The sequence below is a fragment of the Salvelinus fontinalis genome, chromosome 32 (assembly GCF_029448725.1).
Source record: "Salvelinus fontinalis isolate EN_2023a chromosome 32, ASM2944872v1, whole genome shotgun sequence".
Classification (NCBI taxonomy): Eukaryota; Metazoa; Chordata; class Actinopteri; order Salmoniformes; family Salmonidae; genus Salvelinus; species Salvelinus fontinalis.
In genome coordinates this window covers 3,544,941-3,569,955 of record NC_074696.1, presented here as the reverse complement: position 1 = coordinate 3,569,955, position 25,015 = coordinate 3,544,941, and the positions used below count along the sequence as shown (strand labels likewise).

General features: G+C 47.7%; 1 protein-coding gene across 2 annotated transcripts in view; it reads right to left on the bottom strand.

Moving 5' to 3' along the window:
- Positions 1–6,204: 6,204 nt before the first annotated feature.
- The window catches only part of LOC129830641 (type 2 phosphatidylinositol 4,5-bisphosphate 4-phosphatase), a 30,043-nt gene continuing 11,232 nt past the window's right edge, over positions 6,205–25,015 (bottom strand). The window contains exons 4-8 of one of the 2 annotated variants that reach the window (XM_055893228.1): positions 17,976–18,099; positions 11,807–11,875; positions 11,361–11,413; positions 9,022–9,112; positions 6,205–7,639 (exon numbers count right to left, since the gene is read on the bottom strand). In XM_055893228.1, the coding sequence (XP_055749203.1) occupies positions 7,496–7,639; positions 9,022–9,112; positions 11,361–11,413; positions 11,807–11,875; positions 17,976–18,099 (481 nt within the window). In that variant the 3' untranslated portion in view covers positions 6,205–7,495. The remainder of the gene's footprint in view (positions 7,640–9,021; positions 9,113–11,360; positions 11,414–11,806; positions 11,876–17,975; positions 18,100–25,015) is intronic. The other variant, XM_055893229.1, reaches the window with a different exon arrangement.

The following is a 25,015-nucleotide window of genomic DNA, read 5'->3' as shown; positions in this document are numbered from 1 at the left end:
GTCATGCTGGAGGATGTTGCAGGCAGCAGAACGTTCTCCACGGCGTCTCCAGACTCTGTCACGTCTGTCACATGTGCTCATGTGCTCAGTGTGAACCTGCTTTCATCTGTGAAGAGCACAGGGCGCCAGTGGCGAATTTGCCAATCTTGGTGTTCACTGGCAAATGCCAAACGTCCTGCACGGTGTTGGGCTGTAAGCACAACCCCCACCTGTGGACGTCGGGCCCTCATACCACCCTCATGGAGTCTGTTTCTGGCCGTTTGAGCAGACACATGCACATTTGTGGCCTGCTGGAGGTCATTTGAATATGAATATGAATATGCATTGACATCGCGAGACAACTCCGATATAAAAAAAAAAAAACTCAAAATTGCCGGGATGTCACGTGTCCTACTTATATTTTCTTTATTTATTTAACCGTTATTTAACCAGGAAAGGCTCATTGAGATGTATCACTTTTTCAAGAGCACCCTGGCCAAGATAGGCAGCACCAAGTCATTACAAAAATTACAGACAAACAACATGAAAAACTACAAGTAATCTAGTAAAAACCATAGAATTAACAAGAGTATAACAAAAATCAAAAACAGCAAATTATAAACATTGACAGGTCAGGGAATCAGTCCCAAGATCATTCATCAGTGATTTAAAAATACCAATCGGGACAAGTTCTATATCATAACAGTTTAAGCATTACGAAACTTCTGTTTGAACAAATAAACGTCACGTAGCAAATATGCCATTCATTCTGTCGACCAAATTCGACATTCTCTCATTAAACCTCCATACAAAAACTCCTTGCTTGGTGTGCGAAACAACGAAAATACGCCACCTGCTGGAGGGAGACAGATTTTACACCGAGTTGGGCCTCTCTCTTCCTCATTAACTGCAGCTTGATGTCGGAACCAAAGCATTGTGGGAGACCTAGTTTTTTTGGAAAAACCTAAACAAATGAAATATCCTACTTGCGACAACATGGCTAATGTAATTATCTAGATGTCACTGTAATATTTGGTCCCATATTATAGCCCACAATGTGTCTAGGCTACACATGGGTTACTGGCAATTTTAGAGGCCTAACATGTGTCCGGGAAACCTTAATGAGCAAGTACCCCAGACACCAGCCACGGGGTCAATACCAAGTGCATTTGACTGCTTGGCATGTTGCTTACCCTTTATGTGAACTGGTGTACAGTGCATTTGACTGCTTGGCATGTTGCTTACCCTTTATGTGAACTGGTGTACAGTGCATTTGACTGCTTGGCATGTTGCTTACCCTTTATGTGAACTGGTGTACAGTGCATTTGACTGCTTGGCATGTTGCTTACCCTTTATGTGAACTGGTGTACAGGGCATTCAGAAAGTATTCAGACCCCATGACTTTTTCAGCATTTTGTTACGTTACAGCCTTATTCTAAAATGGATTTAAAAATATATATAATTCTTCATCAATCTACACACAATACCCCATAACGATAAAGCAAAAACAGGTTTTTAGAAAATTTAGCAAATGTGTATATATATATATAAATATTTTTTTTTAAATATCACTTTTAAATACGTATTCAGACCCTTTACTCAGGACTTTGTTGAAGCACCTTTGGCAGTAATTACAGCCTTGGGTCTTCTTGGGTATGACGCTACAAGCTTGGCACACCTGTTTCTCCCGTTCTTCTCTGCAGATCCTCTCAAGCTCTGTCAGGTTGGATGGGAAACGTCGCTGGACAGCTATTTTCAGGTCTCTCCAGAGATGTTTGATCGGGTTCAAGTCCGGGCTCTGGCGTGGCCACTCAAAGACATTCAGACACTTGTCCTGAAGCCACTCCTGTGTTGTTTTGGCTCTGTGCTTAGGGTCGTTGTCCTGTTGGAAGGTGAACCTTTGCCCCAGTGTGAGGTCCTGGGCGCTCTGGTGCAGGTTTTCATCTAGGATATCTCTGTACTTTGCTCCGTTCATCTTTCCCTCGATCCTTACTAGTCTACCAGTCCCTGCCGCTGAAAAACATCCCCACAGCATGATGCTGCTACCAACATGATGCACCGTACGGATGGTGCCAGGTTTCCTCCAGACGTGGCGCTTGACATTCAGGCCAAAGAGTCTTGCTTTCATCAGACCAGAGAATCTTGTTTCTCATGGTCAGAGTCCTTTTGGTGTCTTTTGACAAACTCCAAGCGGGCTGTCATGTGCCTTTTACTGAGGAGTGGCGTCTGCCTGGTCACTCTACCATAAAGGCCTGATTGGTGGAGTGCTGCAGAGATGGTTGTCCTTCTGGAAAGTTCTCCCATCTCCACAGAGGAACTCTAGAGCTCTGTTAGAGTGACCATCAGGTTCTTGATCACCTCCCTGACCAAGGCCCTTCTCACCCGATTGCTCAGTTTGGCCAGGCGGCAAGCTGTAGGAGGAGTCTTGGTGGTTCCAAACTTCTTCCATTTATGAATGATGGAGACCACTGTGTTCTTGGGGACCTTCAATGTTACAGACATTTTCTGGTTCCCTTCCCCAGATCTGTGCCTCGACACAATCCTGTCTCAGAGCTCTACGGACAATTCCTTCAACCTCATAGCTTGGTTTTTGTTCTGAAATGCACTGCCAACTGTTAGACCTTATATAGACAGGTGTGTGACTTTCCAAATCATGTCCAATTAATTGAATTTACCACAGGTGGACTCCAATCAAGTTGTAGAAACATCTCAAGGATGATTGATGGAAACAGGATACACCTGAGCTCAGCTCAATTTCAATTATCATAGCAACGGGTCTGAATACTTATGAAAATAAGTTATTTCTGTTGTTTATTTTCTAAAAATTAGCAAACATATCTCCAAACCTTTTTCGCTTTGTCATTATGGGGTATTGTGTGTAGATTGATGAGGATTTTTATTTATTTAATACATTTTAGAATAAGGCTGTAATGTGACAAAATGTGGAAAAAGTCAAGGGGTCTGAATACTTTCTGAATGCTCTGTATCGCCGTAAAGAAGGCATCAATCTAGCAGTAAAACACACCAATATCTTCAGACAAATAGCAAAAGAAGCACAACTGAAATTGATTAAAAAAAAAACTTGAAAAACTAAAGATGACGGATTGTAAAATGATCAGGAAAAACACAGCAAACCAAAAGCCCAGAAACCCACACCTTCATTACTGTGAGACTTTACATCTCTATAAAACAAAACTCTCAAAAACCAACAAGCCCAGTACAACAGCAAGCAACAAAACACAACTTCTGGTAACAACAAAAATAGAAAATCCAAACAAGAAGAATTAATAGACGATCAAAATCCATTGGACTCCCCAATTACTGACCAGAGCTCTATAAGAAACTTCAAGCATGCGGACCTGAAAGCATCCTAAATGAGATGCTCAAATTCACTAGTGCAACATTTCAATTGCCTATATTAAAACTGTTTAATTTGATCCTGAGTGTAGATTATTTCCCTGACATCTGGAATCAATAACCCCGATCTTTCCGAACGGAGACAAATTTGACCATAAAAATTGCAGAGGCATTAGTGTGAACCTGAGGAAAGTGTGAACCTGAGGAAAGTTTTCTGTAGTAATATAAATGTAAGAGTGGGCTTCCCGAGTGGCTCTCGACCTTCACCTCTCCCGAGGCCGTAGGGGAGTTGCAGGGACGAGACTGTAACGACCAATTGGATACCATGAAAAAGGGGTGTTTAAAAAAAAAAAATGATAGTAAGACTTATAAATTTCCTTAATAAGCACAATGTCTACATAGCACAACCAATCATATTTACACATATTTACTCTTGCTTTATCGACTTCCAAACAGCATTCGATTTTATTTGGCATACAGGACTGTTCTACAAAGTTATTGAAAGTGGTGTAGGGGGTAAAACATGACATAATTAAATCAATGTTTACTGGCAATACGTGCAGCATCAAAATGAGTCTTTGAACGAAGAGGGAGATAAATGTGTCTAAAATGGATCAAATCCAACTTCCAACACTGCCACCTGGTGGGCACTGGAAATACAATCATAATAATATTGCTGTCTGGAGGTGGGATCCAGTCTTGGTGTCTGGAGATGGGATCCAATCTTGCTGTCTAGAGATGGGATCCAGTCTTGCTGTCTGGAGATGGGATCCAATCTTGCTGTCTAGAGATGGGATCCAGTCTTGCTGTCTAGAGATGGGATCCAATCTTGCTGTCTAGAGATGGGATCCAGTCTTGCTGTCTGGAGGTGGGATCCAGTCTTGGTGTCTGGAGATGGGATCGAATCTTGGTGTCTGGAGGTGGGATCCAGTCTTGTCTGGAGATGGGATCCAGTCTTCTTGTCTAGAGATGGGATCCAGTCTTCTTGTCTGGAGGTGGGATCCAGTCTTGTCTGGAGGTGGGATCCAGTCTTCTTGTCTAGAGATGGGATCCAGTCTTCTTGTCTAGAGATGGGATCCAGTCTTGTCTGGAGGTGGGATCCAGTCTTCTTGTCTAGAGATGGGATCCAGTCTTGTCTGGAGGTGGGATCCAGTCTTCTTGTCTAGAGATGGGATCCAGTCTTCTTGTCTGGAGGTGGGATCCAGTCTTGTCTAGAGATGGGATCCAGTCTTGTCTGGAGATGGGATCCAGTCTTCTTGTCTAGAGGCGGGATCCAGTCTTGCTGTCTGGTGATGAGATGCAGTCAGTGGGGGTATATTTCTATATAACACCATAGGAGAGTAGTGCAATAGGATACACACTACATTTGTACCCAGATCCCATATCAAAAGTAGTGCACCAAAAACAGAATAGGGTGCCATTTTGGATGTGCAGTTGAAGTCAGAAGTTTACATACAACTTAGCCACATTTACATTTAAACTCAGTTTTTCACATTTCCTGACATTTAATCCTGACATTACCTGACATTTAAAGTAAAAATTACCTCTCTTAGGTCAGTTAGGATCACCACTTTATTTTAAGAATGTGAAATGTCAGAATAATAGTAGAGAGAATGATTTATTTAAGCTTTTATTTCTTTCATCACATTCCCAGTGGGTCAGAAGTTCACATACACTCAATTAGTATTTGGTAGCATTGCCTTTAAATTGTTTAACTTGGGGTCAAATGTTTCGGGTAGCCTTCCACAAGCTTCCCACAATAAGTTGGGTGAATTTTGGCCCATTCCTCCTGACAGCGCTGGTGTAACTGAGTCAGGTTTGTAGGCCTCCTTGCTCACACACGCTTTTTCAGTTCTGCCCACAAATGTTCTATGGGATTGAGGTCAGGGCTTTGTGATGGCCACTCCAGTACCTTGACTTTGTTGTCGTTAAGCCATTTTGCCACAACTTTGGAAGTACGCTTGGGGTCATGTCCATTTGGAAGACCCATTTGCGACCAAGCTTTAACTTCCTGAATGATGTCTTGAGATGTTGCTTCAATATATGCACATAATTTTCTATTCTCATGATGCCATCTATTTTGTGAAGTGCACCAGTCCCTCCTGCAGCAAAGCACCCCCACAACATGATGCTGCCCACCCCTGGGCTTCACGGTTGGGATGGTGTTCTTCGCCTTGAAGGCTGCGTGGTCCCATGGTGTTTATACTTGCGTACTATTGTTTGTACAGATGAACGTGGTACCTTCAGGCATTTGGAAATTGTTCCCAAGGATGAACCAGACTTGTGGAGGTCTACAATTCTTTTTCTGAGGTCTTGGCTGATTTCTTTTGATTTTTCCATAATGTCAAACAAAGAGGCACTGAGTTTTAAGGTAGGCCTTGAAATACATCCACAGGTACACCTCCAATTGACTCAAATGATGTCAATTAGCCTATCAGAAGCTTCTAAAGCCATGACATAATTTTCTGGCATTTTCCAAGATGTTTAAAGGCACAGTCAACTTAGTGTATGTAAACTTCTGACCCACTGGAATTGTGATACAGTGAATTATAAGTGAAATAATTTGTCTGTAAACAATTGTTGGAAAAATGTCCTAACCGACTTGATAAGACTATAGTTTGTGAACAAGAAATTTGTGGAGTGGTTGAAAAACGAGCTTTAATAACTCCAACCTAAGTGTGTAAACTTCCAACTTCAACTGTATACAATGTAATTGATACAGTGGAGAACGTTGCCCTTCACATAGAGAGGTAGATCTGGGAGATGGGAGTCAGTGACTCCATCTTAGATCAATGGTCGACATTGCAAGAACTCTTCTGTTGGATCTGAATAGAAAAATCAGCAAAATCATGAAACAGAGAGCAAGACTCACATCCGTTCATTTTATTGATAAATTATACTTTTTTTTTTTTTTAAAAGACCCATTTCATATTTCAAATGATTCAAAACAGTTTCAACAGAATTAAAGTACGTAACACCGTTTCATCATCAGAACAACATTAGTTAAGAGATTGTGCCCATTTTGCTTTTCCTCAACAGGATTTCTCATCGACTGCAACACCAGCTGGCTGAGTTTCACTGGCTACAGGAAACTAAAATCAGGTAGTAAGCAGGAAGTAGGTTACATTCTAGTAGCGCAGGTGGAAGATCAAAACATCGACAGTACCTTTTCCGAATCAGATAAACTATACAACCCTGGTGTCGGTTAGAAAACGGACAATAACATGCGAACTGGATTTCCCATCAAGTGGTGTGTTCAAAAACGCATCTCATTCTGCCACCAATGACGAGAAGGCAATTCAAACACAGTGGATAAGTAGTTGGGTACAGTGAAGGTAAAGCATAGTGAAACTCTAGGACATGAAACGTACTTGGTAAACGTACTTGGGCAGCAATGTTGGCACACACGGGTTTTAAGGAGGAAGATGTTAAAAGGGGGATCATTTCAGAGTATTATACCGTCTGGGCGTTACTAGGGTTACATACAGGGCGTTACTAGGGTTCGGGCGTTACTAGGGTTAGGGCGTTACTAGGGTTACATACAGGGCGTTACTAGGGTTAGGGCGTTACTAGGGTTACATACAGGGCGTTACTAGGGTTAGGGCGTTACTAGGGTTACATACAGTATGGAGAGAGAGAGAGAGGAGAGACAGCTTTTGGAGCTGAGGTAACTAGCAGCAACTGAACAGAATCCTTGCATATAATTGTAGTGCAATGGGCAACATTTTTCTTAATAAAAGTTATCCTTCTCATTTGGTTGGTAACAAAATGTAGTACGTAAAATGTGTAACATGTCCATCAACCAGTCAGTCAGTCAGTACCTGGGCCATGGTCCAGGAGACCAAATCCAGCCACTTGGCTTTCTTTGTAATCAGCATATTTACCAAAAGTCAAGTTCCTTCATTTCAATATCAATGACTTTAAATCACACTTTATGATTTATCGAACCAATTAATATCTTAATTATTGATCTTAATATATTAAAAGATTTCTTGAGTTAATTGCAAAACCAGGGCTGGATTTCTGTTTTCTCTTGGACCAGGAGTGACCGGACTGGACCGGACTGACCTTGGAGCAGAATCAGAATAACAACAATGTGAACAACTTAAAGAGAGATTTACAACGGTCTGTCTGTCCGTCCGTCCGTCCGTCCGTCCGTCTAGGAAAAGCTGTTCTCTGGATAGCTGACTTTGATGGCGCCCCAGTAACAAGCTCGTATCAGACAGATCAGACCTAGGAGGTAGGAGAACGCCCAGGACACATAGGTGGCATGGTAACGACCTGCAAAGTCCTGAGTCCCCACCTGGAGACAGACGTAGAGAGACAGACAGACGTAGAGAGACAGACAGACGTAGAGAGACAGACAGACGTAGAGAGACAGACAGACGTAGAGAGACAGACAGACGTAGAGAGACAGACAGACGTAGAGAGACAGACAGACAGACAGACAGACAGACAGACAGAGAGAGACAGACAGAGAGACAGACAGAGAGACAGACAGACAGACGGAGAGAGACAGACAGACAGACAGACAGGACGGAGAGAGACAGAGAGACAGACAGAGAGACAGACAGACAGACAGACAGACAGACAGACAGACAGACGGAGAGAGAGGAGACAGACAGACAGAGAGGAGAGTAGAGAGACAGAGAGACAGACAGACGGAGAGAGACTCTCTGAATAATGAAGTAATGATTTATTCAGATTACTGTATCAACATTGTTAAATTGTTACTGGTGATATTTAAATGAGGCTCACTGAGGTAACGCCATTATTAATACCTCTATCATCACGGTTCAATGTGTTTCAACTAGAAAAGGACATTTCCTTATTATTAAAATAATGATGTGTAATAATGTATAATAGAATTATTTATGGTTAAATCTATTTTAATGACTCGAATGTAAATCGGGAAAGAGGACAAACACTAAGTTGCTCTGGATAAGAACATCTGCTAAATTACAAAAAGTTCAAATGTAATGAAGGACCTCACCAGACCAACTTATGATTCTGATTTTAGTTGGTGTATTTAACCCCCTTTTTCTCCCCAATTCCGTGACATCCAATTGCGATCTTGTCTCATCTCTGCAACTCCCCAGCGGGCTCAGAAAGAGGCGAAGGTCGAGTCGTGCGTCCCATGAAACAGCGCCAAACAGCGGGTTTTAGCACCCGTCCGCTTCCCCCGGGAAGACCGCCGCACCGTCAGAGATAACACTGTTCAACTGATGACCGCAGCCTGCAGGCACCCGGCCCGCCACAAGGAGTCGCTAGAGTGCGATTAGCCAAGTAAAAGCGCCCCCCCCCCCTGCCAAACCCTATCCTAACCCTGACGACGCTGGGCCAATTATGCGCCGCCCTATGGGACTCCTGGTCACAGCCGGTTGTGATACAGCCTGGGATCGAACCTGGGTCTGTAGTGACGCCTCTAGCACTAAGATGCCGTGTCTTAGACCGCTCCACCATTCAGGAGGTCTAGTAGATTCTTTCTAGAATTATTATTATCTGATTATAATATGTTGTGCAAGCCTGAGTCTGGTAAATATGGGATGTCTGCGTCCTAAAATACACCCTATATAGTGCACTTATTTTGACCAGAGTCGTACGGTAGTGCCCTATAAGGGGAATTTAGTATGCCATTTGTGATGCAGCCATTGTTTCAGCCGGGGGAAACACAGCAAGACTTACTGTTAATCCCACTCCGATAAAGATGCAGATCATTCCCACAGTGATGTAGGCACAACAACGCCTCCTTGGAAGAGCACTACCCACAGACGATCTGTAGGAGAGAGAGAGAACGAGAGATAGGAGTTTCTGAACAAATATCAATTCTCAGAGAGAGAACAAATATCAATTCTCAGAGAGAGACAGAGAGAGACAGAGAGCGAGAAACAGAGAGAGAGACAGAGAGAGAGAAACAGAGAGAGAGACAGAGAGAGAGACAGAGAGAGAGACAGAGAGAGAGACAGAGAGAGAGAGAGAGAGAGAGAGACAGAGAGAGAGACAGAGAGAGAGACAGAGAGAGAGACAGAGAGAGAGAGAGAGAGAGAGAGAGAGAGACAGAGAGACCGAGAGAGAGAGAGAAAGAGAACTAGACAGCAGCTTTATAGGCCTAGTTGATGAAATCCATGAATTTGGCTTCAATGAAACTACTGTAGCTAGTTTTCACAATGATCCAACTCTGCCAGGCATCTACATGATCTCGTAAGCTAGAGGCCGTGATTGGCTGGCTAGGGTCAGGGGAAAGAGCCGAGGGTGAGTCACATGTCTAGCTGTGTGTGTGTGTGTTCCCTTCACATCCTCAGTAAGACTCCACCACCCCTCACATCACATGACCCTCATGTGAATGGGCTCAAAAACATTCCTAGGATCATTCTCCTCTCCTCTGTCCCTCGTCTTCATTCTCCTCTGTCCCTCGTCTTCATTCTCCTCTCCTCTCTCCCTCGTCTTCATTCTCCTCTCTCCCTCGTCTTCATTCTCCTCTCTCCCTCGTCTTCATTCTCCTCTCCTCTCTCCCTCGTCTTCATTCTCCTCTCCTCTCTCCCTCGTCTTCATTCTCCTCTCCTCTCTCCCTCGTCTTCATTCTCCTCTCCTCTCTCCCTCGTCTTCATTCTCCTCTCCTCTCTCCCTCGTCTTCATTCTCCTCTCCTCTCTCCCTCGTCTTCATTCTCCTCTCCTCTCTCCCTCGTCTTCATTCTCCTCTCCTCTCCCTCGTCTTCATTCTCCTCTCCTCTCTCCCTCGTCTTCATTCTCCTCTCCTCTCTCCCTCGTCTTCATTCTCCTCTCCTCTCTCCCTCGTCTTCATTCTCCTCTCCTCTCTCCCTCGTCTTCATTCTCCTCTCCTCTCTCCCTCGTCTTCATTCTCCTCTCCTCTCTCCCTCGTCTTCATTCTCCTCTCCTCTCTCCCTCGTCTTCATTCTCCTCTCCTCTCTCCCTCGTCTTCATTCTCCTCTCCTCTCTCCCTAGTCTTCATTCTCCTCTCTCCCTAGTCTTCCTGGGTCTCTGTGTCTTCATTCTCCTCTCCTCTCTCCCTCGTCTTCCTGGGTCTCTGTGTCTTCATTCTCCTCTCCTCTCTCCCTAGTCTTCCTGGGTCTCTGTGTCTTCATTCTCCTCTCCTCTCTCCCTAGTCTTCATTCTCCTCTCTCCCTCGTCTTCCTGGGTCTCTGTGTCTTCATTCTCCTCTCTCCCTAGTCTTCCTGGGTCTCTGTGTCTTCATTCTCCTCTCTCCCTAGTCTTCCTGGGTCTCTGTCTTCATTCTCCTCTCTCCCTAGTCTTCCTGGGTCTCTGTCTTCATTCTCCTCTCTCCCTAGTCTTCCTGGGTCTCTGTCTTCATTCTCCTCTCCTCTCCCTAGTCTTCCTGGGTCTCTGTCTTCATTCTCCTCTCCTCTCCCTAGTCTTCCTGGGTCTCTGTCTTCATTCTCCTCTCCTCTCCCTAGTCTTCCTGGGTCTCTGTGTCATCATTCTCCTCTCCTCTCTCCCTAGTCTTCCTGGGTCTCTGTCTTCATTCTCCTCCTCACTGGGTTAATTGAAGCTGCTGAGACCGTCATCATTTTTTTTTTTTATTCCGAATATTCAGGGGGTGTTGCGTCACTCTCAGCACCCCTACTTCCTGCGTCTATGCCTGTCATAATTCTAGATGAACTAAGGACTAGATGCAGGGGTGGGTAACTCCAGTCCCGAGGGCCTGAATCACAGTTCTGCTCTAGCAGCCAGCGAACACACCTGACTCCAATAATCACCAGGTCATGATCTTCAGTTTAGAAAACAGTTTGATTAATCAGCTGTTTTCTAGGGATGGAGAGAAAAAGGTGTGTCACCAACCAGGCCCCGAGGACTGGAGTTGCCACACCGCTGATATAGAGTCTGCAAAACCTGAGAACCACCACATATCCGCTGCTGAAGTGGCCCCTAGTGGAGTCTGGGTAAACTCCAAATCACCAAGCATCCAACAGAGAGAACGTTGAATGGTCTCGGACGTAACCTTGGTTCAGCATCTTTGAATGATTTTGAAGTTTTGAGGAACTTACATTTTTTTGCAGTGAGGGCATTTTGCGAGCGTGTTAAATCTGAGCTCCATCCACTGCAGAGGAAAAGACAAGCGGCTGTTAGAGAGGACAGAGAATACACACATCTCTCTCTCTCTCACACACACACACACACACACACACACACACACACACACACACACACACACACACACACACACACACACACACACACACACACTATTCAGTTCTACTCTACAATCAACTAACGACTACTGTCTCTGATTTCAACCACCATCAATCACACCACCATCTCTCATTTTGTTGTCCGTGATGCTGGTGTAGGTTGTCCCTGTTATAGGGATCTGTCGTACACAAGACATGTTGGACGTTAGTTTACAGGCTAATTCATTTCACGTTGCTCATCAATTTGAGTTGATTAAGGGGTTAGTTGAAGGTTGTGGTGGAAACCCCCGGCTCATAGAGACCTGGTCTGTGGAGGTGCTGTTGTCATGGAGAGTCAGATCAGAAGTGGGCGTGGCAGAGTCCTCGTTACCCTAGACACCAAGACGCATAACGGGCAACAACCTTAACAACACGCCAGGGTACTACTACTGTAGGTAGGCTGTGACCCAAATGGCACCCTATGGGGTCTGGTCTGAAGTAGTGCACTATATAGGGAATAGGGTTCCATAGGGCTCTGGTCTAAAGTAGTGTACTATATAGGGAATAGGGTTCCATAGGGCTCTGGTCTAAAGTAGTGTACTATATAGGGAATAGGGTTCCATAGGGCTCTGGTCTATAGTAGTGAACTATATAGGGAATAGGGTGCCATTTGGGATGCAACCCTGAGGATCAATACATCACTTTATACTCCTTTTTGACTTTGGCCGGCGCTGTCCAGAACGCCGTACCACCACCTCAAATTTTTGAGGAACTGCGTACAGTCTCCTTTATATATAAACAAAGTGGCCCGGATTCACACACATTGGCAAAAATAAAATGGTTGAACAAAGAGAGAGTAGCTGGGATCTGTATTGAATAGCAGTGGAGAGTAGCTGGGATCTGTATTGAACAGCAGTGGAGAGTAGCTGGGATCTGTATTGAATAGCAGTGGAGAGTAGCTGGGATCTGTATTGAATAGCAGTGGAGAGTAGCTGGGATCTGTATTGAACAGCAGTGGAGAGTAGCTGGGATCTGTATTGAACAGCAGTGGAGAGTAGCTGGGATCTGTATTGAATAGCAGTGGAGAGTAGCTGGGATCTGTATTGAACAGCAGTGGAGAGTAGCTGGGATCTGTATTGAACAGCAGTGGAGAGTAGCTGGGATCTGTATTGAACAGCAGTGGAGAGTAGCTGGGATCTGTATTGAATAGCAGTGGAGAGTAGCTGGGATCTGTATTGAACAGCAGTGGAGAGTAGCTGGGATCTGTATTGAATAGCAGCGGAGAGTAGCTGGGATCTGTATTGAATAGCAGCGGAGAGTAGCTGGGATCTGTATTGAATAACAGTGGAGAGTAGCTGGGATCTTTATTGAATAACAGCGGAGAGTAGCTGGGCTCTGTATTGAATAACAGTGGAGAGTAGCTGGGATCTGTATTGAACAGCAGTGGAGAGTAGCTGGGCTCTGTATTGAACAGCAGTGGAGAGTAGCTGGGATCTGTATTGAACAGCAGTGGAGAGTAGCTGGGATCTGTATTGAACAGCAGTGGAGAGTAGCTGGGATCTGTATTGAACAGCAGTGGAGAGTAGCTGGGATCTGTATTGAACAGCAGTGGAGAGTAGCTGGGATCTGTATTGAATAGCAGTGGAGAGTAGCTGGGATCTGTATTGAACAGCAGTGGAGAGTAGCTGGGATCTGTATTGAATAGCAGCGGAGAGTAGCTGGGATCTGTATTGAATAGCAGCGGAGAGTAGCTGGGATCTGTATTGAATAACAGTGGAGAGTAGCTGGGATCTTTATTGAATAACAGCGGAGAGTAGCTGGGCTCTGTATTGAATAACAGTGGAGAGTAGCTGGGATCTGTATTGAACAGCAGTGGAGAGTAGCTGGGCTCTGTATTGAACAGCAGTGGAGAGTAGCTGGGATCTGTATTGAATAGCAGCGGAGAGTAGCTGGGATCTGTATTGAATAGCAGCGGAGAGTAGCTGGGATCTGTATTGAATAGCAGCGGAGAGTAGCTGGGATCTGTATTGAATAACAGTGGAGAGTAGCTGGGATCTGTATTGAATAACAGCGGAGAGTAGCTGGGCTCTGTATTGAATAACAGTGGAGAGTAGCTGGGATCTGTATTGAATAGCAGTGGAGAGTAGCTGGGCTCTGTATTGAACAGCAGTGGAGAGTAGCTGGGATCTGTATTGAATAGCAGTGGAGAGTAGCTGGGCTCTGTATTGAACAGCAGTGGAGAGTAGCTGGGATCTTATGGGAAAGCTGGGATTCCCCTCTACTAAATCAGAAGGATATGTAATACAAATATTTTTAAGAATAGCCTAATTGACAAATAGCTTCCACGCGGAGCATAGATCTCCCAAGAGACATGAATATTTGAGCCTCTATAAGGTTGTAGATCAACATGTAGTAGCCGGCCTTATCCATGTTATCGCTGATTCACTGAATGAAGGAATCGCTCATTAAAATAAAGTATTTGGATGTAATGTTATAATGGCCAACCCATCCTCCAGGAGAGCAGGCTTTTATTCCAGCCCTGGTCTAATACACCACACTGTAGCATCAACATCAGCCCTGCTCTAACACACCACACTGTAGCCCCAACATCAGCCCTGGACTAATACACCACACTGTAGCCTCAACATCAGCCCTGGTCTAATACACCACACTGTAGCCTCAACATCAGCCCTGGTCTAATACACCACACTGTAGCCTCAACATCAGCCCTGGACTAATACACCACACTGTAGCCTGAACATCAGCCCTGGTCTAATACACCACTGTAGCCTCATCATCAGCCCTGGTCTAATACACCACTGTAGCCTCATCATCAGCCCTGGTCTAATACACCACTGTAGCCTCATCATCAGCCCTGGTCTAATACACCACTGTAGCCTCATCATCAGCCCTGCTCTAATACACCACACTGTAGGCTCAACATCAGCCCTGGTCTAATACACCACACTGTAGCCTGAACATCAGCCCTGGTCTAATACACCACACTGTAGCCTCAACATCAGCCCTGGTCTAATACACCACTGTAGCCTCAACATCAGCCCTGGTCTAATACACCACACTGTAGCCTCAACATCAGCCCTGGTCTAATACACCACACTGTAGCCTCAACATCAGCCCTGGTCTAATACACCACACTGTAGCCTCAACATCAGCCCTGGTCTAATACACCACACTGTAGCCTGAACATCAGCCCTGGTCTAACACACCACACTGTAGCCTCAACATCAGCCCTGGTCTAATACACCACACTGTAGCCTGAACATCAGCCCTGGTCTAATACACCACACTGTAGCCTCAACAACAGCCCTGGTCTAATACACCACACTGTAGCCTGAACATCAGCCCTGGTCTAACACACCACACTGTAGCCTCAACATCAGCCCTGGTCTAATACACCACACTGTAGCCTGAACATCAGCCCTGGTCTAATACACCACACTGTAGCCTCAACAACAGCCCTGGTCTAATACACCACACTGTAGCCTGAACATCAGCCCTGGTCTAATACACCACACTGTAGCCTGAACATCAGCCCTGGTCTAATACACTACACTGTAGCCTCAACATCAGCCCTGGTCTAATACACCACACTGTAGCCTGAACATCAGCCCTGGTCTAATACACCACACTGTAGCCTGAACATCAGCCCTGGTCTAATACACCACACTGTAGCCTCAACATCAGCCCTGGTCTAATACACTACACTGTAGCCTCAACATCAGCCCTGGTCTAATACACCACACTGTAGCCTGAACATCAGCCCTGGTCTAATACACCACACTGTAGCCTGAACATCAGCCCTGGTCTAATACACTACACTGTAGCCTCAACATCAGCCCTGGTCTAATACACCACACTGTAGCCTGAACATCAGCCCTGGTCTAATACACCACACTGTAGCCTGAACATCAGCCCTGGTCTAATACACCACTGTAGCCTCATCATCAGCCCTGGTCTAATACACTACACTGTAGCCTCAACATCAGCCCTGGTCTAATACACCACTGTAGCCTCAACATCAGCCCTGGTCTAATACACCACACTGTAGCCTCAACATCAGCCCTGGTTTAATACACCACACTGTAGCCTCAACATCAGCCCTGGTCTAATACACCACACTGTAGCCTCAACATCAGCCCTGGTCTAATACACCACACTGTAGCCTCAACATCAGCCCTGGTCTAATACACCACACTGTAGCCTCAACATCAGCCCTGGTCTAATACACCACACTGTAGCCCCAACATCAGCCCTGCTCTAATACACCACACTGTAGCCTCATCATCAGCCCTGGTCAACAGGACTTTGATAAGAGGACTCTGGTGTGTATCAGGGCTTGATGAAAAGCCTGCAAACCCAGTATCTCACCAGACTGAGGGTTGACCACGTGTTTTATACAGTAGCATTACACTGTAGTTATTTTACTTTATGGGGGGGGGGTTTAAGTGCCTTGATGGAGGGCACAATGGCAGGAGATAGTAGGCCTACATGGGACCAGAGACCAGCACACTTCTCCTGTCAATACCACATTTACACGGACTTCTTCACGTTTATAGAGACGCCAATTATTGGTCATGGAAATGTGGTTCAAAGTCACGATACAGTTGAAGTCGGAAGTTTACCTACACGTAGGTTGGAGTCATTAAAACTCATTTTTTAATGAGTTTTGGCAAGTCGGTTAGGACATCTACTTTGTGCATGACACGAGTAATTCTTCCAACAATTATTTACAGAGGCCTACCTTCAAACTCAGTGCCTCTTTTGCTTGACATCATGGGGAAATCAAAAGAAATCAGCCAAGACTTCAGAAAAATAATTGTAGACCTCCACAAGTCTGGTTCATCCTTGGGAGCAATTTCCAAACACCTGATGGTACCACGTTCATCTGTACAAACAATAGTACGCAAGTATAAACACCATGGGACCACGCAGCCGTCATACCGCTCAGGATGGAGACGCGTTCTGTCTCCTAGAGATGAACGTACTTTGGTGCGAAAAGTGCAAATCAATCCCAGAACAACAGCAAAGGACCTTGTGAAGATCCTGGAGGAAACAGGTACAAAACTATCTGTATCCACAGTAAAACAAGTCCTATATCGACATAATCTGAAAGGCCGCTCAGCAAGGAAGAAGCCACTGCTCCAAAACCGCCATAAAAAAGCCAGACTACGGTTTGCAACTCCACATGGAAACAAAGATCGTACTTTTTGGATAAATGTCTTCTGGTCTGATGAAACAAAAATAGAACTGTTTGGCCATAATGACCATCGTTATGTTTGGAGGAAAAAGGGGGAGGCTTGCAAGCCAAAGAATAGCATCCCAACCGTGAAGCACGGGGGTGGCAGCATCATGTTGTGGGGGTGCTTTGCTGCAGGAGGGACTGGTGCACTTCACAAAATAGATGGCATCATGAGGCACGAAAATGATGTGGATATATTGAAGCAACATCTCAAGACATCAATCAGGAACTTAAAGCTTGGTTGCAAATGTGTCTTCCAAATGGACAATGACCCCAAGCATACTTCCAAAGTTGTGGCAAAATGGCTTAAGGACAACAAAGTCAAGTTATTGGAGCGGCCATCACAAAGCCCTGACCTCAATCCCATAGAATTTGTGGGCAGAACTGAAAAAGCGTGTGTGAGCAAGGAGGCTTGTGGAAGGCTATCCGAAACGTTTGACCCAGGTTAAACAATTTAAAGGCAATGCTACCAAATACTAATTGAGTGTATGTAAACTTCTGACCCACTGGGAATGTGATGAATTAAATAAAATATTAAATAAAATCATTCTCTCTACGATTATTCTGACATTTCACATTCTTAAAATAAAGTGGTGATTGTACCTGACCTAAGAGAGGGAATTTTTACTAGGACAAAATGTCAGGAATTGTGAAAAACTGAGTTTAAATGTATAAGTTGTATGTAAACTTCCGACTTCAACTGTAAGTCATGGAAAAGTCACGATAAGTCATGGAAAAGTCACGATAAGTCATGGAAAAGTCACGATAAGTCATGGAAAAGTCACGATAAGTCATGGAAAAGTCACGATAAGTCATGGAAAAGTCATGGAATTCCATCAGTCAAAATATGTATGAACCGTTATAACAGTGAATAATCAGAGGTCTCTGTCTGTCATTTGGGAATTTCTGTGAATGGACCAACTTGGGGAAAAAAAGACATCCCAAGTCACTGAGAACCACACACACAGTCGTTGTCTTATTAGCCTGGTCCCAGATCTGTTTGTGCTGTCTTGACAAACTCCTATGATCACTGTCGTTGGCAAGACTGCACAACACATGTATTAAGCGTCTCAGTGTAGGAGTGCTGTTTTGCCGATTATAAGGAATGGACAAGGGAGACCTGATCCTAGACCAGCACTACAACTCTGAGACACTTTATGAATACAGGCTAGTCTCTGATAGGCCAGAAGGTGTTAACTGCTGCTCAGAGGGCACACTGATTGGCCACATACGAGGAAGGCGTTTCCACAGTGGCCACAGACCACCCTCGTGCCCTCAGGCTGGACTGGCAGGGCTGGCTGGGCCGGCTGCTCCTCTGGAATCAACATCACCGGGCTCAGGTTGATGATGCGTCTGCTGTGGAGAGGGGGGGGGGGACAGACAGAGGGGGAGGGGTTACCATACAGTAGTGATGTTTCCCAGGTAAGTGGTACTATTGTCAGTTGGTTATTAGATTCATGGTCTTGAACATTTCCGTATGCAAGAACATCCATCAGGCTGTTTTGAAAGGCTACCAGGATTTTACTCTTCCTCTTTCTTAGAACATTTCTGAAAACATCCTCTCCAGGTGCAAGCCAGGATGTACCCTACTGGACCAGCCAGGATGTACCCTACTGGACCAGCCAGGATGTACCCTACTGGACCAGCCACGATGTACCCTACTGGACCAGCCACGATGTACCCTACTGGACCAGCCACGATGTACCCTACTGGACCAGCCACGATGTACCCTACTGGACCAGCCACGATGTACCCTACTGGACCAGCCACGATGTACCCTACTGGACCAGCCACGATGTACCCTACTGGACCAGCCACGATGTACCCTACTGGACCAGCCACGATGTACCCTACTGGACCAGCCACGATGTACCCTACTGGACCAGCCACGATGTACCCTACTGGACCAGCCACGATGTACCCTACTGGACCAGCCACGATGTACCCTACTGGACCAGCCACGATGTACCCTACTGGACCAGCCACGATGTACCCTACTGGACCAGCCACGATGTACCCTACTGGACCAGCCACGATGTACCCTACTGGACCAGCCACGATGTACCCTACTGGACCAGCCACGATGTACCCTACTGGACCAGCCAGGATGTACCCTACTGGACCAGCCAGGATGTACCCTACTGGACCAGCCAGGATTTACCCTACTGGACCAGCCAGGATTTACCCTACTGGACCAGCCAGGATTTACCCTACTGGACCAGCCAGGATTTACCCTACTGGACCAGCCAGGATTTACCCTACTGGACCAGCCAGGATTTACCCTACTGGACCAGCCAGGATTTACCCTACTGGACCAGCCAGGATTTACCCTACTGGACCAGCCAGGATTTACCCTACTGGACCAGCCAGGATTTACCCTACTGGACCAGCCAGGATTTACCCTACTGGACCAGCCAGGATTTACCCTACTGGACCAGCCAGGATTTACCCTACTGGACCAGCCAGGATTTACCCTACTGGACCAGCCAGGATTTACCCTACTGGACCAGCCAGGATTTACCCTACTGGACCAGCCAGGATTTACCCTACTGGACCAGCCAGGATTTACCCTACTGGACCAGCCAGGATTTACCCTACTGGACCAGCCAGGATTTACCCTACTGGACCAGCCAGGATTTACCCTACTGGACCAGCCAGGATTTACCCTACTGGACCAGCCAGGATTTTACCTACTGGACCAGCCAGGATTTTACCTACTGGACCAGCCAGGATTTACCTACTGGACCAGCCAGGATTTACCTACTGGACTCTAGACCAGCCAGGATTTACCTACTGGACTCTAGACCAGCCAGGATTTACCTACTGGACTCTAGACCAGCCAGGATTTACCTACTGGACTCTAGACCAGCCAGGATTTACCTACTGGACTCTAGACCAGCCAGGATTTACCTACTGGACTCTAGACCAGCCAGGATTTACCTACTGGACTCTAGACCAGCCAGGATTTACCTACTGGACTCTAGACCAGCCAGGATTTACCTACTGGACTCTAGACCAGCCAGGATTTACCTACTGGACTCTAGACCAGCCAGGATTTACCTACTGGACTCTAGACCAGCCAGGATTTACCTACTGGACTCTAGACCAGCCAGGATTTACCTACTGGACTCTAGACCAGCCAGGATTTACTACTGGACTCTAGACCAGCCAGGATTTACCTACTGGACTCTAGACCAGCCAGGATTTACCTACTGGACCAGAAACCCTGTGTGCACTGTATGCATTCCTGGGGCTGCTGTGGACAGAGAGAAATAGCAGCCTGCCATGAACTCTGACCTACCAGTTGGGTCTGGGGCATCCTATCACCTACCAGTTGGGTCTGGGGCATCCTATCACCTACCAGTACGGTCTGGGGCATCCTATCACCTACCAGTACGGTCTGGGGCATCCTATCACCTACCAGTTGGGTCTGGGGCATCCTTTCACCTACCAGATGGTTCTAGGGCATCCTATCACCTACCAGTACGGTCTGGGGCATCCTATCACCTACCAGTTGGGTCTGGGGCATCCTATCACCTACCAGTTGGGTCTGGGGCATCCTATCACCTACCAGATGGTTCTAGGGCATCCTATCACCTACCAGTTGGTTCTGGGGCATCCTATCACCTACCAGTTGGTTCTGGGGCATCCTATCACCTACCAGTTGGTTCTGGGGCATCCTATCACCTACCAGTACGGTCTGGGGCATCCTATCACCTACCAGTTGGGTCTGGGGCATCCTATCATCTACCAGTTGGGTCTGGGGCATCCTATCACCTACCAGTTGGGTCTGGGGCATCCTATCACCTACCAGTTGGGTCTGGGGCATCCTATCACCTACCAGTTGGTTCTGGGGCATCCTATCACCTACCAGTTGGGTCTGGGGCATCCTATCACCTACCAGTTGGGTCTGGGGCATCCTATCACCTACCAGTTGGGTCTGGGGTATCCTATCGCCTACCAGTTGGGTCTAGGGCATCCTATCGCCTACCAGTTGGTTCTGGGGCATCCTATCGCCTACCAGTTGGTTCTGGGGCATCCTATCGCCTACCAGTTGGGTCTGGGGCATCCTATCGCCTACCAGTTGGGTCTGGGGCATCCTATCACCTACCAGTTGGGTCTGGGGCATCCTATCACCTACCAGTTGGTTCTGGGGCATCCTATCACCTACCAGTTGGTTCTGGGGCATCCTATCACCTACCAGTTGGGTCTGGGGCATCCTATCACCTACCAGTTGGGTCTGGGGCATCCTATCACCTACCAGTTGGGTCTGGGGCATCCTATCACCTACCAGTTGGGTCTAGGGCATCCTATCACCTACCAGTTGGGTCTAGGGCATCCTATCACCTACCAGTTGGGTCTAGGGCATCCTATCACCTACCAGTTGGGTCTGGGGCATCCTATCACCTACCAGTTGGGTCTGGGGCATCCTATCACCTACCAGTTGGGTCTGGGGCATCCTATCACCTACCAGTTGGGTCTGGGGCATCCTATCACCTACCAGTTGGGTCTAGGGCATCCTATCACCTACCAGTTGGGTCTAGGGCATCCTATCACCTACCAGTTGGTTCTGGGGCATCCTATCACCTACCAGTTGGGTCTGGGGCATCCTATCACCTACCAGTTGGGTCTGGGGCATCCTATCACCTACCAGTACGGTCTGGGGCATCCTATCACCTACCAGTACGGTCTGGGGCATCCTATCACCTACCAGTACGGTCTGGGGCATCCTATCACCTACCAGTACGGTCTGGGGCATCCTATCACCTACCAGTTGGGTCTGGGGCATTTCTATCACCTACCAGTTGGGTCTGGGGCATTTCTATCACCTACCAGTTGGGTCTGGGGCATCCTATCACCTACCAGTACGGTCTGGGGCATCCTATCACCTACCAGTTGGGTCTGGGGCATCCTATCACCTACCAGTTGGTTCTGGGGCATCCTATCACCTACCAGTTGGTTCTGGGGCATCCTATCACCTACCAGTTGGTTCTGGGGCATCCTATCACCTACCAGTTGGTTCTGGGGCATCCTATCACCTACCAGTTGGTTCTGGGGCATCCTATCACCTACCAGTTGAGTCTGGGGCATCCTATCACCTACCAGTTGGTTCTGGGGCATCCTATCACCTACCAGTTGGTTCTGGGGCATCCTATCACCTACCAGTTGGGTCTGGGGCCTCCTATCACCTACCAGTTGGGTCTGGGGCCTCCTATCACCTACCAGTTGGGTATGGGGCCTCCTATCACCTACCAGTTGGTTCTGGGGCATCCTATCACCTACCAGTTGGTTCTGGGGCATCCTATCACCTACCAGTTGGTTCTGGGGCATCCTATCACCTACCAGTTGGGTCTGGGGCATCCTATCACCTACCAGTTGGGTCTGGGGCATCCTATCACCTACCAGTTGGGTCTGGGGCATCCTAACACCTACCAGTTGGTTCTGGGGCATCCTATCACCTACCAGTTGGTTCTGGGGCATCCTATCTCCTACCAGTTGGTTCTGGGGCATCCTATCACCTACCAGTTGGTTCTGGGGCATCCTATCACCTACCAGTTGGTTCTGGGGCATCCTATCACCTACCAGTTGGGTCTGGGGCATCCTATCACCTACCAGTTGGGTCTGGGGCATCCTATCACCTACCAGTACGGTCTGGGGCATCCTATCACCTACCAGTACGGTCTGGGGCATCCTATCACCTAACAGTTGGGTCTGGGGCATCCTATCATCTAACAGTTGGGTCTGGGGCATCCTATCACCTACCAGTTGGGTCTGGGGCCTCCTATCACCTACCAGTTGGGTCTGGGGCCTCCTATCACCTACCAGTTGGGTCTGGGGCATCCTATCACCTACCAGTTGGTTCTGGGGCATCCTATCACCTACCAGTTGGGTCTGGGGCATCCTATCACCTACCAGTTGGGTCTGGGGCATCCTATCACCTACCAGTACGGTCTGGGGCATCCTATCACCTACCAGTACGGTCTGGGGCATCCTATCACCTACCAGTACGGTCTGGGGCATCCTATCACCTACCAGTTGGTTCTGGGGCATCCTATCACCTACCAGTTGGTTCTGGGGCATCCTATCACCTACCAGTTGGGTCTGGGGCATCCTATCACCTAACAGTTGGGTCTGGGGCATCCTATCACCTACCAGTTGGGTCTGGGGCCTCCTATCACCTACCAGTTGGGTCTGGGGCATCCTATCAGCTACCAGTTGGGTCTGGGGCATCCTATCACCTAACAGTTGGGTCTGGGGCATCCTATCACCTACCAGTTGGGTCTGGGGCCTCCTATCACCTACCAGTTGGGTCTGGGGCATCATATCACCTACCAGTTGGGTCTGGGGCATCCTATCACCTACCAGTTGGGTCTGGGGCATCCTATCACCTACCAGTTGGTTCTGGGGCATCCTATCACCTACCAGTTGGGTCTGGGGCATCCTATCACCTACCAGTTGGGTATGGGGCATCCCATCACCTACCAGTTGGGTCTGGGGCATCCTATCACCTACCAGTTGGTTCTGGGGCATCCTATCACCTACCAGTTGGTTCTGGGGCATCCTATCACCTACCAGTTGGGTCTGGGGCCTCCTATCACCTACCAGTTGGTTCTGGGGCATCATATCACCTACCAGTTGGTTCTGGGGCATCCTATCACCTACCAGTTGGGTCTGGGGCCTCCTATCACCTACCAGTTGGTTCTGGGGCATCCTATCACCTACCAGTTGGGTCTGGGGCATCCTATCACCTACCAGTGTGGTCTGGGGCATCCTATCACCTACCAGTGTGGTCTGGGGCATCCTATCACCTACCAGTTGGTTCTGGGGCCTCCTATCACCTACCAGTTGGTTCTGGGGCCTCCTATCACCTACCAGTTGGTTCTGGGGCATCCTATCACCTACCAGTTGGGTCTGGGGCATCCTATCACCTACCAGTTGGTTCTGGGGCATCCTATCACCTACCAGTTTGGTCTGGGGCATCCTATCACCTACCAGTTGGTTCTGGGGCATCCTATCACCTACCAGTTGGGTCTGGGGCATCCTATCACCTACCAGTTGGGTCTGGGGCATCCTATCACCTACCAGTTGGTTCTGGGGCATCCTATCACCTACCAGTTGGGTCTGGGGCATCCTATCACCTACCAGTTGGGTCTGGGGCATCCTATCACCTACCAGTACGGTCTGGGGCATCCTATCACCTACCAGTACGGTCTGGGGCATCCTATCACCTACCAGTACGGTCTGGGGCATCCTATCACCTACCAGTTGGTTCTGGGGCATCCTATCACCTACCAGTTGAGTCTGGGGCATCCTATCACCTAACAGTTGGGTCTGGGGCATCCTATCACCTACCAGTTGGGTCTGGGGCCTCCTATCACCTACCAGTTGGGTCTGGGGCATCCTATCACCTACCAGTTGGGTCTGGGGCATCCTATCACCTACCAGTTGGTTCTGGGGCATCCTATCACCTACCAGTTGGGTCTGGGGCATCCTATCACCTACCAGTTGGGTCTGGGGCATCCTATCACCTACCAGTTGGGTCTGGGGCATCCTATCACCTACCAGTTGGGTCTGGGGCATCCTATCACCTACCAGTTGGTTCTGGGGCATCCTATCACCTACCAGTTGGGTCTGGGGCATCCTATCACCTACCAGTTGGGTCTGGGGCCTCCTATCACCTACCAGTTGGTTCTGGGGCATCCTATCACCTACCAGTTGGGTCTGGGGCCTCCTATCACCTACCAGTTGGTTCTGGGGCATCCTATCACCTACCAGTGTGGTCTGGGGCATCCTATCACCTACCAGTGTGGTCTGGGGCATCCTATCACCTACCAGTTGGTTCTGGGGCCTCCTATCACCTACCAGTTGGTTCTGGGGCCTCCTATCACCTACCAGTTGGTTCTGGGACATCATATCACCTACCAGTTGGTTCTGGGGCATCCTATCACCTACCAGTTGGTTCTGGGGCATCCTATCACCTACCAGTTGGGTCTGGGGCCTCCTATCACCTACCAGTTGGTTCTGGGGCATCCTATCACCTACCAGTTGGTTCTGGGGCATCCTATCACCTACCAGTTTGGTCTGGGGCATCCTATCACCTACCAGTTGGTTCTGGGGCATCCTATCACCTACCAGTTGGGTCTGGGGCATCCTATCACCTACCAGTTGGTTCTGGGGCATCCTATCACCTACCAGTTGGGTCTGGGGCATCCTATCACCTACCAGTTGGGTCTGGGGCATCCTATCACCTACCAGTACGTTCTGGGGCATC